Source organism: Pezoporus occidentalis, unplaced genomic scaffold (assembly GCF_034315485.1).
Source record: "Pezoporus occidentalis ecotype Australia unplaced genomic scaffold, CSIRO_AGI_Poc_V1 ctg159, whole genome shotgun sequence".
NCBI classification, from domain to species: Eukaryota; Metazoa; Chordata; class Aves; order Psittaciformes; family Psittacidae; genus Pezoporus; species Pezoporus occidentalis.
This window is the reverse complement of record NW_026913415.1, coordinates 2,222,794-2,243,765: the sequence shown is the minus strand read 5'-3', so window position 1 is coordinate 2,243,765 and position 20,972 is coordinate 2,222,794. Positions and strand designations below refer to the sequence as shown.

Below are 20,972 nucleotides of genomic sequence, written 5' to 3'. Positions count from 1 at the left end.
GCTGTTGGAAAACGTTGTTCTGTGAAATATGAGGTCCTCAGATCCTAGGGGGATTTCCAAATGACAGAGCAGGTGAAGAAGTAGACTCAGTGCCCATAGTAACTGGAAATCTAGGGGTTTCACACGTAAATGACAAAAGCCAATGCCACCCCTGCTAGTCACATACTGCAATTACATTAGGTAGAGTGATTCATTAAAAGAAATCTCAAGGTTTATTTTGATACTGATTTTTTGTGCTCTGAATGGTTTATATTTTCTCATCTCATCTATACCACAAGGATTGAATTAATTTTGCAGAGTTGTGAATGTTAATGAAATTATTTCAATGGCAACTGATACTATCCTTAAGAAAGTTAATTCAGAATAAAACGAACTGTCCTAATCCGTAGATGCCTAATAGCTGTAATGAAGGGTTGGAAAACAAAGCCTCCGTTCTGGGTACCTGCACCACAGTTAGTGATTTTAGCTGTCTGGGGGTGGATAGCACAACTAATTGTACAGTCATCTCATTGTGGCGATTTTCTTTTGCCTTGGGCCATCTAAAAACCTTGTTTATTGTTGATGCAAAATGTCTTTCATGTGTGAAGGAAAGGGAATTCAGCGTGGAGCTGTTCTTGCTTTTGTCTGTAGAGTTGAGTAGATAACTTTCCTGAGTAAGGGCTTAAATTCCAGAAAAGAGGAGGATTTTATATATACGAGATCTCATATATGCCCCATCCTAATGCATTTATAAAAATATGAGTAGAATGTAGGATTCAACACTTCAAAAATACATTTTTGCAGATGTTTGGAGGCTGTTCCTAAGGTTTGAATATGAACAGGTTTCTTAGCACAAAGATCCAAATGAACTTAGCATAAAACTAACCTTTACAACTCTTCCTTCTTTCAGCTGCTTGGAAATGCAGCAGGACTCTGGAATCTTTTTTTCCTGCAAGTCTTTATTTTGGTCTCTAGTGCTGCTTTGCTTTTACTGGCAAGAAGTAAAAATAAAAACACTGGCTGTTCTCTGGTATATCCTTCTGCTCTGACAGAAGAGCCTTCATCCCATTAGGTTTGGCTTGCAATTTTCCTAAAGTCACACAAAGACCTTTGTCTAATGAGTTGCCTGTAGGGAAAAAGTCAAATCCGACTTTTGCAGTCAGGGATGTTGGATAATGTGCTTCTGCTGCAGCTTGGTGGAAGAAAATGTCTTGCTGTCGAGAGAATCTGAAGTCTGACAGCTCCAGAAGCATTGTGGTTTTAATTGGAGATGTTCTTGCTTCAGTTTTCATTCTGATAGTCTGGCTACATGCAGGATTTTCTCTCAATAAATCATCTGCATTGAAATTACTTATATTATGAAGTGCTTGGACTCTGATGCTTAGATAAGGAGCACTGGGGCTCTTCTGTGATGTAGCAGATGATTTAGTTTAATCTGTTATGCTCTTAATGGTAAAGTTGGGATCTGTTTGTTCTGGCAAAGAAGGGTCAGACACTTCAGGACTAGGAAATATGGGAGAAAAATCCTTCATTCAGTAGGAATGTTTCTAGAAGTAGAGCTGGCAATGGAGTAACTGAAAGTCCTGTGGTGTTTTATAGTCAGGCTGTAAATTGGATTTCTGATGCCGACTTCATACTTAAATATGCTTAACTGGAATAAGTATGTATTTATAACCTTAGCTTTTAATTGGATGGGTAAATATTTTAGTAATTCTTGGAGGGGTTTTCTCTCTCTTCTGTGTTTTTTTTTGTTTTTTTTTCTCCTTAAGACCATCTGGTGTGGTGTAACCATTGGAAAGGCAGCATTGCGAAGGACTCTTTTCACCCTTCTTTACCAGTGTTCAGGGCCATCTTAAGACTCCGCATGGCCTTGGGGTGAGTAAGAAGTAAGTTTGCCTATTGCAGAGGTTGTAGAGTCCAGCCTCATTTCAGATACGTTGTGAATCACAGACTGGTTTGGGTTGGAAAGGACCTTAAGATCATTCAGGTCCAACCCCCTCGCTGTGGGCAGGGACACCTCACACTAGACCATGTCACCCAAGACTCCGTCCAACCTGGCCTTGAACACTGCCAGGGATGGGGCAGCCACAGCTTCTCTGGGCACCCTGTGCCACTGCCTCAACACCCTCACAATAAAGAACTTCTGCCTTAGATCTAACCTGAACTTCCCGTTTCAGTTTGAACTCATCACCCCTTGTCCTATTGCTGCAGTCCCTGATGAAGAGTCCCTCTGTAGCATCCCTGTAGGCCCACTTCAGATACTGAAGGCTGCTCTGAGGCTGACTTTACACAAGTAAAGCAAGTTCTGTTTTGTGGCTGTTTCTTCATCTGGGGTGAGCTGTGAGACAGCATGGCACAGTGTTGGAGAACAGCTACTTGTAGCTTGCACTGTTGAAACAGTCTGGCCATTACCATATTCTACTGTCTCTAGGCATCTCCATTGAAGAACTGGGATGCGGATGAGCTGCACTGAGGTGATGTGCTAGATACAGTAGTTGGATTGCGCGTTTTAAATGGCATCTCTGCTGTTTGCGTAAAATGATCTGACTCTCTGAATAAACTGTGACAAATTTCATCATTTTTATTGCATGCATAAAAGGCTTTTAAATAAACTTAGGCTTTAAATTGTGCATCACCCATGTGTCTGGTTCTGCTGCCCTATAATAGTGTCATTAACACTGCAGTCCTGTTAATGAAGTTATGGCAGAGTCAGTCATTCTGTCTAGCCCCTGTCATGGGTTTGTCCTCACCCTGATTTTACAACTCCTTTTTAACTTTTCCTTTCTACTGTACAGATGTGACTAGCAATCGGATCATATGGAGCTTTCAGTCTACCCAATATACAACTCAGCTACTTCAGCTTTCTTACTAGAATGTTACAGTTATATGGCATGGCCTACAAAATTTAATGTAAGAAGAAATTAAGAAAGCTTGTTTAAATTATACTTCTGGTTTTGAAAGGTATTTGATTCCCTATTGCTTGATTCTTCCCTGTGAATTGATGCATGTAGCAGCACTTAGGTCTTTATGCTGTATAAGTTCTTCTGTCATTTTGGCAAACTATGTTGGCACACTCTGTATTAGGTATGGTCTCTTATTGTGTGCAGCTGAAGTGCCCAGCTTGAAAATTTAAACTGGAAGCTCCAGAGTACCATTGTAGGATTTCTGTTTCACACAACCCTTGTTTTCCCTGAGAGGAGGGAAGGGAGGGAAAGAAAGAGATAAATTAAGCCAGTTTTTTGATGGCTTATGGTAATGTAGGATCTTCTCTAGGCTCCTAAAGAGGTTTAATATTAGTACACATGACTAATGGATCTTTGGAGATCCTATCAATGTTTAAACATTGAGAGCATGGAATGGTAGGAAACTTGTTCTTCACTGGAGTTTTTCGTTGCCTCCTGCTGGATTTTTGCACACATAACTGCATTGTTTCTGGAGCTCAAGCTTGCACCTTGATCCTTGTACTTGCCCTTTTCGTTGGTGTTTGTCCTTTTTAAATATATTGGTTGGTAGTGCATCCCAAAACAGGCATCTGGAAGCTCCTCCAGCTTCTGTAGGCCAGGTTGTTGCTGCTGTTCCACAGCTGACCAGTGTTGCGCTGGCTGTAGTAAATACAAATTAAAAACATCCCAAGTTGGGGTGGAGTTTGCACTTGGGAGTAAAATCATTGCACAGGAGAGCCTGGAGTGTTCAGAACTAAGGTAAAGTCAGAAACATGTATTGCTGACAGGATTGGCTCACCCATAGTGGAGTTGGGAGGTAGTGTCTGGTGCTGGCCTTCAGGGAACGGGGTTTCTGTTTGAGCAGTAGAGTGCTTAAAATGGAAGTAGAATCTCCATGGAAACTCCAAGTGGTGGTAAGGTTGCGCATTACAGTTCTGGTTTGGCTATAGTCTTGCTCCACCCTGCAAAAGTTGTAAAGGAAACAGAATTGAGTGCATGCAGGATCTTCCGGAGCTTGTCTGTCCCAAAATAAATCAGAGGTTTTCAAATGCTTTATCAAGTGCTGCTGTTAATGAAAAATCAGTCTTTCTGCATTCCTGCTTAGCTGGTTGCCTCCTTGAGCCGGTACAACTGGTAGTATAGCAGTACAGTGAACTCAGAGCTGCTCTAGTTTCAGAAGTGATGCTTACTAGCACTGAATTGTAGTGCTTGTAAAGATTTAGAGTTGAACATCAATTTCAGTTTTATCTTTGCATTTGGGTACACAGAGTTTAAAAATGAAGATAGGATGTATGTTAGCCATTAAAAAAGCTCAGCATACATTGTTTCTTGTGCCTTGAATTTAGCCAAACGTATCTTAGTAGGTGCTTTGGCCAGAGTTTAAATTGACAGAGCTGCAAAACTGTGTGCATAAATATATGCACAATGTGGAACAAATGTAGATGCCGACTCTCGAGTCCTGTGAATTCTGTTAAGGTTCAGGTTTGAGAAACACGATTTCCTTTCCCTTCCCATTACTGTTCTTTTCCTCAAGTTTTTGCTTTGCCCATTTTGTTACATCCCTGGAATGAACATGTAGCTCTGCAGTGGGGTTGGAACTAGTGGGTAGTGGCTTTGGAGCACAGTTATTCTTGAGGAATGTGAGTGGAAGGCTTGTGTAGGTTCCTGTCCATTCTCAGTGAGCTTTTGGACAACTGTCTTTTTTTTCTTTCTGGAATAGATTAGAAGCCATTGTAACTTCACTGATGTTAAGTTTTCTTCAGGAAATATCAACTCAGTATCAACTGAAGGAGTTAATACCCAAAGCATATGGGTTAAATTTAAAAAATCAAATGAAAGAACAAAGTGTGTGTTCTCCTGGCTTCCTGTGTTTGCATTCTGTTTATATGTTGTTAAGGTTGATGTCCAGCTGCATCCCCACAGCCTTGAAAGCAAGCTTAGGCGCTGCTCTTGCTGACTAGGTCCAGATGTGAAGAGGCACAGCAGGGCCTGGTGGGAAGGTCACAGTGGACATGAGGGACAGAAGCACTTGCATGTTCAGATGCAGAGGGTATGTGTTTGTGTGCAGTGTCAGTAGACTGACATGGTGAGGCTGGGAAGGGGTCGTTGACCCCCTGCTGGAGGTGCATGGACAAACAAGGAAGCCGTTTTATTTTTTCAGACATGCATAAAACTTTTCATATATATATGTGTGTGCATATACATTTGTATAAATAGATTTGCAAGGTTTTAGTCTCATTTCTTAAACTTCCTTTTTTTGAAGATACTAATTTAAGACTTCTGACAAAGATGAAAGATTGTGTAACATGCAGCAAAACTTCATTACTCTCTTCCGTGGCAACTGCATGAAGCAATTTGTGTTGTATACTTAGTGGTGGTGCTTAAACAGTTTCTGGGCATCAGTGAAGAGCTTGTTCTTCAAATCAGTTGTATTTTCAGGCTTTCCTCTAATACATTAAAGCCCCAGCCTTGGTGTAGGTTCTTTTCTATGTGTGAAGAAGTACTGGTTTTGCTTCCTTCATCAAAAATTAAAATGCTATATGCCCCACCAGAATATCTCACCGTTTTTTCGTAAAAGCACTGTATTATTTGAGGTTTTTGCTTTTTATGTCAGAGATGCTGGTATTTAAAAGCATAATGTAGAGTTGTGCTTCAGAGCACTGCAGATGTTGCTTTGGAAGGGACATCTGGAGGTCATCTTAGTCCAGCCTCCCACTCAAAGTAGGACTGTTGCCAGCACTGGTTTAGGTCAGTTACAGCTTTGTGTAACTGAGCATTTAAGATCTGCAAGGATAGGCCTCACCAAGTGTTGTGGTGCCCTCCCGGTGTCCACTCAGAATGTGAGAAGACAATATATCTACTGAGAGTTTGGTTCTGTTCTCTCTGCTGCTTCCGTCGTGTAGCTTTAGGTGTATAGATTGGATTTGCCCTTATCCTCCTCTGCGAGACTGAGCTAGCCTGGTGTCCTCAACATCCCTACTCACATCAGGTGCTCTAGGCCCCTGACTATTTTGGCAGCTCTTGGACTATCTCCAGCTTGACCACTCTCTGTTGAGGTTGAGGCCTCAAAACTATGTTCAGTTCATGGTTTATAATGATAAAGCATGAATTTGATTTCTTTGTTCCTGGTTGGGTCTTTTGTCTACACAAGTAAAAGGTGGGAGTTTTTTTGCTGGAGGTCAATGTCTGCTCTACTTAGAAGTCCGCTTAATTATTTTCTAGGTAAGGAATCTGTGATGGGGTTCTGAAGGATGATCTGAGGATCTCAACAGTTGAAAAAGCAGAAGAGAAAAGGGTGAATGTCATCTGAAAAGTGAGAGATCCTTGTCATCTTCTTACACTTCTGTGTGTAAGAAAAGTAGTTGTCTTTGGAAACTTAATGAACTTTGTGGTGGAAATTAGATTGATGCAATGCCTGTTTCATGGTGACCTTCGACTGATCTACCATGAGCAATAACTGGACATTTGCTAAACTGAACAAATTGGAAACTTAGCAGAGATTCATTTATCAACATCGGTAGTAGCTTATGAAGGTATAGAGCAGTTGCTACAGAGAGTAGATATTCTTAGGTTTTCAAAGGGAAGCATGAATAGCACAGAGCTCACAATCTCCAAACAGAACATCAGATGTGTGATTATGCTGTTGGTTTCTGAGACCAGCCTTTTGACTCCTGACTAATTTTAACCAAATATAGCTGTAGAATCAGTGTCTCTCACATCCTGAGTCCTTTGAGTAGGAGTATGGTGCTCACCTGTTTGGGTGGCCTGCTGGTTTGTTGGTACAAGCTTTTCACCATATCAGGGATCTGCAAGTGATATTAGATGCAAAAACCAGCATCATTACTTTCGTCTGTGGAAAACCTTGACCTGTAGAGCTGGGGTGGGGTGTGGGAAAACACTTACAATGTTAAAAACATGGAGCAGGAGTTTGTGTCTTTGGTCGCTTTGATTTCAGTGCTGAGTGGAAGTGTACCCATCCAGGAGAATGCAGCACAGGATCATTAACTTGCATCAGAACATGCCCCTAAGCTGAAAGGCCAAGTATAGTAGCTGAAAGGGGTAGCAATACTCCAGTTGAATATCTGCTAGCTCATCAAAGGTGGCTTCTAAACTGAAGGAACATAAAGTTAAGTGGTATGGCCTTTTAAAATGGGCTGAAACTGTCACTCATAATCACAGAGTGAATTTGTTAGGGCTTTTGGGAGATTTTTTTTTTTTTCCTATAATACAACAGGTCTGTATTTTAGTAAGAAAGGGGATGAATAAATTTATTCTTTGGATTTCTTATCTACAAGGATACAAAAGAAACTAATTCTCACTTGGGACCAGTTTGTATTGAATGAGAAATACATTGTGCCTTAAACTGCTTGCTTCTGGAGCTGTTGTATGGGAGTCAAAGCTTAAAGCGGTCTAGATAACAGTGCTGTGTTCTCTTACTTAGCAGTAACACTCAACTACGTGCATAGATATATTGTGAAAATGTGGATAAGGAATTCTCAAATACTGTCTTCATTTGAAACTTGAAGGGGGGGCTTAGTTTCAGTTTTCTGTTGGGGTCAACACAGAAACCTCCTGGTGAGGGTGTGCAGTAGAGGATGAACAGGAGCTTGTTTTGGAAGAGGGGATCTGTGTACCTCTGTGCTGGCTATGATGAATGAAAATCTCTCTCAAGGGCTAAACCACAGTGCTACAGAGTGATTTCCAGCAGCACTGTGAGACTGGCTCAGTTAAGAAGGGAACTCTTAAGAAGCATCATTTATAGTCTTTCTTCTCTGACCTCAAGCATAGCTGCCTGTAGGATCTGTCCTGAGGCCAACCAGCTCTGACAGGTCAATTGGTTTATGGCCAGTGATGTGATGTTTAAACTCAAGTGCAGCTGAAGGGAAACAGTGAGATAATAAACTTATAATTAACTTATGTTTTTTTTTTTACCAGAGGTATGGAGAACTTGGTGGCTGGCTCCAACCTTCCTCCTCTTTTTACAGATGAAGATGGGTCTAAGGAAGGTAGTGAAATTACTGTAACTGGGTAAGCAACTACTACTTTTTAACCTTCAGCTTAGAGATCCTATCTCCAGATTTGCTAGGGAAACTGTTTCAGTGGGAGGAGGGCATTCTAAGTAAGTGAAAAACCTCAACTAAACAAATAAACCCAGCAAGAAGAAATCCAACAACACTCCCTTGGCCTTGACAGAACAGCACAGCACTTTGTTTAGGAGAAACCAGGCCTCTTCTGAGCTGATGGAAAGGATCACAAACTTTCCTTTAACATCTTATCTTTTAAATTTTGCTTCCCTAGAGTTTCAGTCTTTAAGACAGGTTTAGGCAGTGTCATGGGGGCAGAGAGGGGAGGGTAAATCTGTTGGCTACAGTGATCCCTGCTAGATAGATTATTTCTATTAAAGATACAGTATTCATCACTGATCTCTGAATATCACTGAGGAAGTGATCTTTCATTTCTGTCAGACTGACTCTGCTTTTACAGACTGGGACAATGGCCTCTTTAAAACTCACAATGACAAAAGGAGCTGTCTTTTAGGAATTCATGGGATTCTTGCTGTGTTTTGATTCTTGATGTTTCTTTTCTGTTCTGTAAAGCACCAAGCAGTAACATTCAGACTTTGCAGGCAGGTAAAGCCCTGTAAAATGAATATAGACACGTTTACTTCAAGGAGAGCTGAATTCAGATTTACATATCTGGGACTTTAGACTTGCTGGTGCCAAATGAGAGATGCATGTTTAAGTTAGGTTTGTGTTTAGGAGGTATTAAGGTGTTGAATGAGGTTTCATCAGCTTTTGCTGCAAATGGCTACGCAACATTGAAGCTTTTCCTCTGTGTGTAGTTTAGAAAGCTTCCCTGCTTCCCAAAATGTTCTTCAAACCGTAACAGTGATTCTGAGAGGCAGTATTGTTCCATTTTCTGTTTGCCATTACCAGATGCAGTTAACTTACAGGAGTACATCCATTTTGTTCCCTTTCTCCCTCCCTGTTAGTAGTAGGAACTCAATCTGATACCTGAAAGTCAGGCATGGCTCTCTCCAGTGCTTGTGTCTTTACCAGTTATTATGCCACAATTGCTGATTATAGTGATTAATGAAAAAGTGCTGTCTCTCTGTTGAAGACAAATTTTCTTGTAGGCATTCAACCAACAATTCTGTTACTATATCTCCATTTTCTGTAGATGCATTGTACATAACAGGAATGATTATTTTGAATATTTAAACTTTGGCGTGCATGTAAGCAGCTAGAAGCAAATGCTTCTGTTCTAGTAATTTTCATAGATGCAGCTGGGCAAGGCCAAGTAACCTTTAGCCTGGCCTAAGAAGAGATTAGAATGAGAGTCCCAGAATCTCATATGAGTTTACCTAATGAATGAAACATTGAGAATGACTTTGGGGTTGTTGCCCCAAAATGTGAGCTCATCTCTGCCTATATATGCTCATCTCATCTTCAGAACTATTCCTGCATGCTTGCCTTTCGGGGTTTTTTTGCTTCCAGACAACTTGGCCTTTCCTGGAGTAAGGTTGATGGATACAGCTCTTGCAGCAGAATCAAATAGTGGCCTCTCAGGAGCCTTTTGGGAGCCAGTTGTGTTTGTGCTTTAAATACCCACATGTATCAGCATGAGATAATGTTGAATGATGTTCAATCCAAAATCATACACAACTGCAATCCTCTAAGTGTATTTGTGGAGAAATATATATATTAAATGCATTCAGAGAGGTGTGTATTGGTAGAAGGTGGAATCATTCATTTTAAATTCCTTATGGTATTCTTCAAGAAGCATAGATTCATGCTTTCTGATTTCTGAGACAAAATAACACTTTAAAAATCAAACTGTCTTTTTTAAAGTCCACAGTAACTATGGTAGTTAAAGCAGTTGCTTGGATGGAACAGCCAGTTCTTCAAAAATGACTCTTTCAGATAGGGTGTTTTTTTTCTTGCTAGTGTAAGAACTGAATATATTTGCAACATTTTTTGCATATTTTAGATTAAGGAGGAAGTGATTTAGCAATGTGATGCTTAATTTTTGTATTTTCTTTTGCTGTTATGTGCTTTTCCAGACTAGCTCATTCTGAGAGTTCATTCACTGGTGGAACTTCACAGTCTGTGAATAACCCAGATTTGGTGGAGGATTTGTCACAGGTTCAGCAGCTGCAAAATGAGTCCTCTAATACTGCTGAAAACACTGAGCAGAAGCCTGAGGAGGAGGTGAGATGACATAATAGTGACTTCTCATTGAAGCAAAACCATGGAGTTCTGTCACTGCAGTTTGTCTTACCTACTCACATGGTTTTGGATGGGATCACAAACTTGCATCCATTTACCATTTTCATCTTGTGATTCTCTCTAGTTTTCTCCTGTGCTGCACAGTGGCACAGAGCCAGCCACACAGACAGCTGGCAGTCAATGTACAGAGAACAGCACACGTGTCTCTAGCTTAGCCAGCAGCTCCACAGACTCGTGCTGCACTCAGGCTTTTTCTGAAGACTTGAATGCTCAACTGTCACAACCTACTTTATCTCTTGTGAATCAGGAGTGAGACCGTTACACTCTTCTGGGAGTAAATGATGTCTTTGAAAGCATTGTGCTTACTACTTTAGACTATGCCTTGTACACAGTCCTGCACTGAAAATTTTTTTCTGGACTAAATCATGAAAGAGATAAAGTTTGATAAGAAAGTGGTTTTGGTGTTTTTTTTTTTGATAGGTGCATTTGATATTCCTCCTTGTTGTTTGTCTTCAGCTGCAAGGTCCTTGTTTAATTAAGGAATGAGTAAAATTCCAGAAAGGAAATTAAAACTAACATGATGGCAGGAACATGCTGATCTGGGGAGCGATTAGAAGTACTAAAATACTTGTATGTACACAGCATAAGAAAATAGCGTTGTCCAGAGATTGCTGTAGTAGCAGTATGAAGCCAAGAGGATGAGTGGTAATTATGTTATTCCTGTGAGCTCACAGTATGCTACAGGCAAATTTTATGATGCTCCCTCCTTTGGAGTTTGTTGATCTCCCTATTGGAGGTGATCAGTGGGAAAGAAAGCATACGAAATGGGTTAGAACAGAAAAGCCTGCATACTGTCTTTTCACCCACACTTTTGGCACATAATGCACGAAGGTAAAAGTTGTGGAAGGGGCAAAATAACTGGTTAACAGTTGTTAACTGCTACACAGAATCTCTGCAAACATGAGAGAGGGAAGTGACTGGGGAAGGGAATAGGAGAATAATTCCAAAAAAAAAAACACCCAACCAACCCCCCAACCAACCAATTGACAAACCCAGTGTTTGCAGTTACATTAGCTGGGATGATAATTTCATGGGTTATTAATCCTGCTGGTTTTACAATAAGAAGTTGATGCAAATATTGTTTTATTGTCCCTGTGGACCAGGAGATACTGCAAACAACTTAGAGCTTTTCACAGTGAGACTTCTTTGGCTTTGCTTAGAGCAGCAAAGTCAGGGTTGCTCTAAAGAAAGATGAGATATTTACATCCATGGAGAGGATGTATTGCAGCAACATACTCCTGATGAAAATGTTTGAGACATGAATATTTATTCCTTTTGGAGGTTCTTTTCCTTCAGTCTGAATTTTCTTCCATTTTCATTTTGCAGCAGCAAAGAACTAAACGAGGAGGCTGGGCCAAAGGGAGAAAGAGGAAGAAACCTCTTAGGGACACCAATGCCCCCAAATCCCCCCTCACAGGGTATGTGCGGTTCATGAATGAGCGTAGGGAGCAGCTTCGAGCGAAGAGGCCTGAAGTCCCTTTCCCAGAGATCACCAGGATGCTGGGCAATGAATGGAGTAAGCTGCCTCCTGAGGAGAAACGGGTACCATTAAACTCCCTTTTCCTTCATGGATTATGATTACTGTTAAATGGGAATATTGTGTTTAGTGAGGAAGTTAACATAGGCCTTTGATTAAAGTTGTGTTTAGGGATATATTTCAAAATAAGGGGCATGTTTTCTGCAGAGTTCAAATAGTGAACCCTGATAGGGCCATAGCATCTCATCCAGGTGTGACTTGAGGAGGACTGTGTCCTCTAGATAGTGCCAGAATATATTCAGAACAGGGGGATTGCTCTAGTGAGACATCTCACAGTTTATGTGATTCATCTGGATGTAACTCTGTTGTACCTAATTGAAATACGGCTGAGACCTAGTAGTTTCCAAGGGCAAAGCCATTGGAAGGATGGAGCAGGCATTTATTCACTGTGGCTGAGGAGAACTTGGCAGGATTTCAGAGCTGTGTGAAGGATTTCTCAGTTTTGCTTATTTTACAAACTCCTCAGTGTATATAAACATCTGGTGTCTTACTCTGAGACAAGCAGACTTGAAAGGACAGATTACTGAGGGAGGTGGCTAACGTGAGTGAACTTCTGTACAGTATTTTAAAGTAGTGCTAGCCCTAGAAAGGAAGTTGGCAAGTATATGGTGGATGGGTTAGCGAGAGTTATGTATTCTACTTTCTACATACCTCAGGAAAAGGTGGTTTGGCTATTTTTCCCCATCTTTCAGTCAGAATGTGATGTCCTCTAATTGGGACTGCTGTGGCTTTCTGCACTGTCTGATGTGTGAATGAAGACCAAAGCAATGCTGGATCTGGCTACTCCTCCTGGAGTGGATTTTGTTACTGCTAATGGTTGTCTTGCCATCCATGCCTGCCTGCCAATTAGATTGGTACAGCAAAGCAGTAGCTAAAGCACAGTCTCGTATTTCTCCTGTTCCAGTCCTGGAGTCTTGCTGCTTCCCTTTATATTTGGTGAGCATAGGACAGGTCAGTTGAGCTGACTGGGCTCACCAAATAATGAGTCTCTCCTAGAAAAAGTCCATTACTGAGGTCATAAAGCAAACACCCTCATAGTCAGTCATCTTATTTCCCTGTATGGGGTAAAATCTAATGAGATGTAGAGATGTGCACTAGAAAACCTAGGTCATGTACTAACAGGTAGTGCAGCAGAACTCTTTCTTCCTGATTCAAACCAGTCCATCCAAAACACAAGGGGGTAAAAACTTGTGCTTTTAACTCAAGTTACTGCACTCTTTCAGCAGCACATTGCTAAAGCTGGAAAAGAATTAATGTCTTATGGAAGAATACAGTGTCCAAAAGGAGTGCTTCACCAAATCTGCATCCAGTCCAGAGCGTTAACAGTGTCCTTGGCAGGGTCAATTATGTGTACTGTTAGGATGACTTAATGAAAATAAAAGGCATACCAGGTGACTGAGGTTCACTCCGGTTTAATACTTAACTGCCGCTGAATTTTTAATTCATTGCGGGGAAACAAATGGGAAGGCAGCTTTTTTCTTGACAGGATCAGTGTTCTGACCACTCCTTAAATGATGTTTAGTTCTCCAGTTAAGCTTATTCTGTTATGCAAATGTGTGAAATATCTTCAGGCTAGGAAAAAAAAGTAATTACTTTCAACCTGGATGCATGTTGCTTAACTTGGTATCTCCTAGACTCTTGCATCTTGATGCTACTCTTTTCCAATAGCCATGCTGTTTTGTTCACCTGTCAGGTGGGCAAAGTGTGTGGTTGTAGAGTGCTTTTTGTTTGTGGGGCATCAAAACAATGTATTGGAACCCCACTGTTACAGATCTGAACCTTAAAGCATGACCTCTTAAGGTATTCTTGTTTGGTGGCACTTAATCCCAGCCACAGTTCTTAAGTATTTGGTCTATAATGTCTAGGTAATTCTCAGTTGAGTAGCTTGGTAGCAGGTTACTTATACCTCTAACAAAAAAAACCTTAACAGGATAGTGATTTGAATTAAATAGAGAAAACAGGACACCAGAATACAGTGGTTTTATCCAGAAATCTTATGTCTTTGCATGTTGCATACTTCCTCATTGTTTCTTCACTCCTTTCCTGTTTGCGTAGGTGAAATAGCACTTCATCTGACAAGTTGTTTTTCTTCCCTTCCTCCTGAAGGGGGGAAACTCCCTGAAACTCTTGGACTTTTCTGTTTCAGCGATACCTTGATGAAGCAGATAGAGATAAGGAGCGTTACATGCGGGAGCTGGAGCAGTATCAGAAGACTGAAGCCTACAAAGTCTTCAGCAGGAAAGCGCAGGACAGACAAAAAGGCAAATCACACAGACAAGGTATTGAATGGTACAGAAATGTGTGCCTACCTAGGGCAATAGAAGATTACCAGTGAGTTATTTAGCCTGATATAGATTAAAGCCTTTGATTTAAAAGCTTGTTAAGAAGAGAATGTGTTCTTTTTATGGCATTTGCATCAGCTGTGTGTAAAGTATTAGATTTATGTAAATCCAACTGTATCTAGATTGTATTGAAGGATGAGCATTAAAGGCCTCGAAATTAGACACAGTTTTTGTGTGACTTATTAGGAAAGGTGCACAAGAGTCCTGTCTGTAACAACTATAATTATGGTTGTGTAACTGCTTGAATTATTTGGTTCTTGTTGTCTAAAATACAGTGTGCTTCTTGTTTGGTTTTAATTTTTCAGATGGAGCAAGACAGCCAGCCCATGATCATGAGGTAAACCTCTACATTCTACCCTTGCACCAGTAGGCAGATTTTCAGACGCCAGAAGTTTCTAGTAAAGTCAATAAAAGCCAGTTTATGCCAGTTGAAAACCCTCATCAGAGGTTTAGAGTGTGAATTCTTCCTATGCAGTTTTTGATCAAAAGTTAGATACAACTGAGTAGTTTTGTGCTCACAGTAGTATGATGAAAACTAAATTTAGTAAGTCCTGGGTAAGTACAAATGATAGAAGAGTAAGTAGGAGTGTAGGGTACCCTTAAAACATAGATGTGTTTTGTAATGCTAAATAAATCAATGGACATTTATCACTGGGAGATTTCTGACTTGAATCTCCTCCTGCCTCCCCCTCTGCAAATGGAAATACTGGAAAAGAGTAATAATGTCTGGAGATAAGATGCCTGTGCTTTAGCTGATGGGACATACCACAGTGCATCCTGGCTGACTATGCTATCTCTCCCCTTGAAGTGCTGAAGTTTTCTCCAGTTGTATTACTTAGGGCCACAGAGCTTCATTCGTGGTTACCAATAAACTGCAAAGAAAAAGCAGTGAAGAAACTTACTTATACACAGTCTCTTCACTTGAAAGCAATAGGCCTTTCTGAAAGATCTGTTTTTCTTTGTGAGACCTTTTGCCTCAGGAAAGCAATCAAATTGCTTTATAATGTGTTTGTTACAATATGAGAAGGCTGGGTGCTGGTGAGAGGCAACTTCTGGTCTTGTCTATTTCAAGGAAAATAAGTTTCACTTCCAGGAAGATGCTTTGGTAGCATGTTTTTTATAAGCTTTTTATTAACTCTTAAAGGAAGCACTTGCAGTAAGAGTAATCTTTAGAACTACACGGTCCCCCAGATTTCTGATTCTGTAGTTACTGAAGCAAAGTTTGCCTTTAATTATACAAAACCAAGTTACTGAAGTTGCAGGTTGACTGTGATGTTTACATAACCTTTAAGTGATACAGATGGCAGACTACAAATTTGGAGTCTTAGCTCTCATCCTGCTAACTCAAGCTATATCATTGCTGAAATCTCGCATCATAAATCTGGTTTAAAAGGTATCCTCCATACGCTGTGGGGCTTTTAAGCTTCATCGGATAGTTATTACACAGTTGAGCTAGCAACATGTTAGGCTGTCATCCTCTTATGAAAGCCTGAGGTTTTGCTTAGCAGTTTTCACCTTTATATTACAAAATTCTACATGCATATCACCTGATAGGCTTTCACATCTTCTCTGCAAGGGATTCAAGTGGTATAATCCTGCACAGGCAAGAAACAAGCAGAAAAGATTTAGATTGCCTTTAGAAGTATATACTCAAGTTGTTATTGGAAGCAAGACTAATGCCTTTTGTCTTGCTGGTTTCTGTTATCCACGTTGGCTATTATTGTGCTTGTGATTAGGTACAATCTGATTAAATTACTTCTTGAGAATAAAAGAAAATAAGGTCAAAGAAACCTTTCCTTCTCCCCTCGCTCCGTTTAGGTGTTCATGATTAGTTTCTATGTATCAGTGTAGAACTAATTTTAAATACTGTGTATAGAGATGACCTCCAAAAAGAATTGCAATGAATAATTCAAATACTGTTCATAATAAAAAAAACAACAAAAGGATGAAGCTTGGGAAGGTGAGAGGAAAGTTTTAATAGGCAAATATAGTTATTAAAAGCATGGAGACACTGTCTCAATGAGCTCATCTCTGGGCATGAAATCCTGATTTCATAAGTATGACACATAGCAATGTGCCCTTAGAACTATTGTCATCAGCAGTGCCCCAGCCATTATTAATTGTTCTCCATTGTTCTGTTACTGCTTCTTTCCTCACGCTGTTTGATTCAGAGTAGGTCTAGCTTCATGCAGTCAGTTACACAACATCTCACTGGCAAGATTTTAAGGGACACACACACGTGAAGGAGATTAGGCATTGCCTGGTTGTATCTGCAACCTTTGAAGACAGGAAAATGGCTGCTGTAGTATGAGAACACAGGAAGAAAACCATCTACTCGTGAGAATATATATTTTTCTTTTTAATGAAGTAGTGTATTTGTCTGCATCTAACCACACAAGGAAGGATGAACTTAAACCCCATCAAAATCTCAGCTTCCTCTCTACCACACTTCACCATGGCTCTAAGAATTTCAAGTCTGATTTGTTCTGAAACCTCCAAAGATCAACCTCAGTTTTAATAACCAGATGAGAATGCTATTATTGACACTCTGGGAGCATCCCAATCTTATTTCAGGCAAATGATAAAAACAGTAATTTTGGTTCTCTTTTGCCTTGGGGGATGACAAAATGCTGTGCAACCTGAGCACCCTGGGCCTTTTCAATAGGAGGTAATCAAAACTTTATGATTGAGTGTTTTGATTGCCTCCTATTCAAAAAGTTTCATCTCTCTTTATCTCCTGATTGTTGATATTCTTGTCTAGACTATTTCAGCATGTGTCAGTTGATTGATGATGGAATGTTTTCCAGTGGAAAACAAAAATGAATTCAGATAGTTTTAAAACAGAATGATTCAGATATATAATGTCATTAGGGTGAAAGGGTATATTATAGTATGTTATATTACTTGAAAATGTTATTTGGTTATATCTTTAAAGCCAAACTTGTATCTTAAAAAGCTGAGACCTATCCTTTGGCCTTCCTTGCTAGGATCTGGAAGTGTCTTCCAAACAGCCAGCTCTTTAGCTGCCTTGGTTTTTGGTCTTCCTTCTTTCTATTTTCTTGATCAAAGCAATTTACTGCATTCCTGAAAACTAGCAGTATTTAGCTGTGTATTGCTCTTTCTTTTGTAGAAAGAAGCAGATACAAAGGAGAGATCTGTTTTTGATATTCCAATCTTCACAGAAGAGTTCTTGAATCATAGTAAAGGTAAGTTAAACTTCTGCAGGGCCTTCTCTTTGCTATTCCAAGGTTTTTGCCAGGTTCTTGCAGCTCAAGAGTCCTTGCACTCTCGAATCTCAGCTCATGTAATGACTTGAATACAGTTGATCAGTGTTTCTGATACTACCTTACCTCTGTAAAACCACAATGGCTGCAAAAGCAGTTTTCCTGGCTTTGTCTTCCAAAGCTATTCATTCTTCTTGAGAATGCTTCTGATGTTTAAGCTCCACTTGCTGTTATTCCAGCCAGTCTAAGCTGGATCTGCTGTTGTATAGGATTAAGAAATACTGAAGATGTAGCTAAGCTATGTCATACTGAATGCATTTGAAATCAGTCTTGCAGTCTCCCTGCCTAATCAGTTGCCCTATTCACTTCTACTCTCATGCTTTGAATGTCTTCTAATTTGTCTATCTCTAGAAATGAAATAGTACTACTGTAGGCACTACCAGCACTCCATGATATGATGCTTTTTTCACCTATAAACCAAAACTGCACCATTTGTAGTCATCAGTTCAGCACTCCAGAACACTCAGCTTCATTGCCTACGAACCATAGATACTATAGTTTTTTGACTGCATGGGAATGGATTGATATTCACAGCACGAGAAGCTGAGCTGCGGCAGCTGCGTAAGTCCAACATGGAGTTTGAGGAGAGGAATGCTGCTCTGCAGAAGCATGTGGAGAGCATGCGTACTGCCGTGGAGAAACTAGAGGTGGATGTGATACAGGAGCGGAGCCGCAACACAGTGCTGCAGCAGCATCTCGAGACCTTACGCCAAGCACTCACAAGCAGCTTTGCTGGAGTTCCACTACCAGGTGAGACTCTGTTTCCCTTAGGACTGTCTGACATGTTGAATTTTACTTGTGATGTTTATACGGTGCTGTGAATTTACGACGTGTGGCCTGCTGGTGTAGTTCTATGGTCCTGGCTGTTTCTGAGCCTTAGTTGTATTCGAATCATAGAATGGTTTGGGTTGGAAAGGACCTTAAGATCATCCAGTTTCAATCCCCTGCCATGGGCAAGGATGCCTCTCACTAAACCATGTCACCCAAGGCTCTGTCCAGCCTGGCCTTGAACACTGCCAGGGGCAGAGCATTTACCACTTCTTTCAGCAGTCTGTTCCAGTGCTTCAGCACCCTCACAGTAAAGAACTTCTTCCTTGTATCCAACCTGAACTTCCCCTGAACATTCCTATTAGGTAATGAGATATGAACATTCATGCAGGGGAACATTTAGTGTCAGTGGTTTATTTCAACATGGCTTTTTTATTTTTTCTTCATTCTTCTCTTGCTGATAAAGGGAGGCACATATTCAGTCCTTGCTCTCCTTCACTTGCTTTGTGAAAATGTTTCTAAGTGGAAAAGATGGAACTTGCAAGTTCCTGGACTAAAAGAAAGGCTGCATCTATAGTGTCAGGTGCTAGGGAATCCACTTAGATATTACGAAGGCCCGTCTGAAAGAGTTTGTTATAATCAGCTGTGAGGCCCAAATAAAAGAAAACCATGCTTCGTTAGTCCTGATGTCCTTGGAACTACTCACTTTGTGGAGTTAGGCAAACGTAGTCTTACAGAATCTGTCACAAGAGGCGGTGCATGGCAAAAACCACTTCCTGTAATAGTTTCCATGTTGGAACAAATTGCCCTTAGCATAGTCTTAACTTTATGGAATTGCTGCAGTCATCTGAATACTCCGTGGCTCATGTTACTGTGTTAACCGTAGGTAGTGGGGAAACACCCACGATGGAAACTATTGATTCCTACATGAACAGGCTGCACAGCATTGTTATGGCTAACCCCCAGGAGAATGAGAACCTCATCGCCACGGTCCGGGACGTGGTGAACAGACTTGAACGCTAGTGACTGGGTAAGTGTTTGCTTTTAGGCTGCTCTTCTTTGGCATCTGTGCTGTACCTCTGATGCTGATTCTTGCGTCAATCATCATATTGTATAGTCAAAACAGTTGCTTCCTCAAAGGCGCAGCAGCAGGTTGACCTAATGAAAATTAAATGAGGTTGGAAATACCCATCAGTATTAAAGGGTTCTGAATTTCCCCTTAGCTCCAAGATCTTTTGTATAAAGACCTGTTTGTCCCATTACTCATTGTACTCATGTAAGGTGAATAAGAATTGTGTAGAATGGTGTACAAAAAGGAGCAGGGTGACTGACTTAGAAGAGGATCCTTCTTTGAGTAAGGATATCTGAACAATGCAACATTAACTGTAGAATCTCATGGTCCCAGGGAAATTCCATTCGTCTCAAGAGCTTAGAGGTGAACTCAACTCTCTTATAATCTGAAAATGCCCTACAACTGCCTGCTCTATAGCACCTGTAGTAAAGCTCTTCTGGTTATGAAGGTTTAGATGGAAAGGAAGCAGTGGTGTGTGGTTCAGGCTATATGTAGCATTTGCTGAGACTAATGATCATGTGGCTTTACACATAGGTTATTACTGAGCTCATGATTCTGTATTTTTGCTTCTGTTTAGCAGCTTAGAAAACTAATAGGGACTGAGTAGAAAAACAAAGCAACAAACAAATACCAGTCTTTCTGCATTACTGTGCTGCTTTGCAGTTCCCACATTACTTACTCCCCTACTTCCCCTGTGATGCACAGCACTAGACAGCCATTAGGAGTCTGCCTGCTTCTATTTTAACTATGGGCATACCTGCATTCTTCAGGCATCTATTATGTAGAGATCTACTGGTACATGTCTTGACTAGTGCTTAGAAATGCAAATAAAGCTGTGTTGTGCCATCTGCAAATACGAAGACAAGGTTTTTCATCCTTTCTGTGTGTGACCTTTTGTGATACTCTGTAGAACAGTTAATTACACATTCCCCATTATAGTGTGGCTTAAGCTAAAAGATCATTGTCCTTCCAGAGGGTAGCCAGATGGAACGGGCTATAGTTCTAAGAGATGACTGAGCTCCCAGCAGAATAAAGAAGTGCCTTTACTGCTGCTATTTATGAAGGGAACAGCTTGTCGATCCAGGTCTGGGATTTTTCAGTAGCTCATCAACCTCCTCATTTTTGGATACTGTTTTCAATTAGCACTTGAGCTCAGAAGGAGAACTGGGGGATGGGAAGGTTTTACAGAACATGAGAGGGAAAGCAGTTTCTCATCAATCAGTTATTAGAAGGGTTTGCCAGGCCCTCAAGCAGATGTTTGTCCTTTAAGCACCTTGCCAGAAAAATCGTATCTTAAGGCTACTAAAACCTAGACTTTGGTTCCCATGTCAGGCAGATTCGTATTTCCTAAATGATGGACAGTGTCCGTGTTCCTAAAAATGTAAATATTTTTTTCTTGGATAAACTGGATTCAGCTGTGATTTGTTTGGATAAAAGAATTCTTGCTTTAGGATTCTTCCTTCTACTTTATAGTTGAAAATTAGGACTCAGTTCCCTTCTTCCCCCTCCCACCAATATCTTCCTTCTTTCCAGCAGCAAAACAGCATGAGGCAATTAAAAATGTGATTAATAATCACCTAGTTTCATTATATAAAGACATGCATGTAACTGGATATAATTATTAAGTAATTCATACGGCTATTAATTACAGGGATGATCACTTGGCAGTGATTACATTTTGTGATAACATCTTAGAAGGGAGAAGGTTGGGCTTTAGGGGATGCAAACTTCGAGAAGAGTAGAATCCCTCTGGAAAAGA

The 20,972-nt window shown here is 40.5% G+C and overlaps 1 protein-coding gene across 2 annotated transcripts in view; it reads left to right on the top strand.

The window, feature by feature from the left end:
• The window catches only part of HMG20A (high mobility group 20A), a 40,503-nt gene that overhangs the window by 16,201 nt on the left and 3,330 nt on the right, over positions 1-20,972 (top strand). For both annotated transcript variants that reach the window (XM_062612225.1, XM_062612226.1), the window contains exons 2-9: positions 7,857-7,949; positions 9,985-10,132; positions 11,537-11,752; positions 13,894-14,026; positions 14,395-14,426; positions 17,220-17,295; positions 17,908-18,123; positions 19,028-19,171. In XM_062612225.1, the coding sequence (XP_062468209.1) occupies positions 7,861-7,949; positions 9,985-10,132; positions 11,537-11,752; positions 13,894-14,026; positions 14,395-14,426; positions 17,220-17,295; positions 17,908-18,123; positions 19,028-19,164 (1,047 nt within the window). In that variant the 5' untranslated portion in view covers positions 7,857-7,860 and the 3' untranslated portion in view covers positions 19,165-19,171. The remainder of the gene's footprint in view (positions 1-7,856; positions 7,950-9,984; positions 10,133-11,536; positions 11,753-13,893; positions 14,027-14,394; positions 14,427-17,219; positions 17,296-17,907; positions 18,124-19,027; positions 19,172-20,972) is intronic.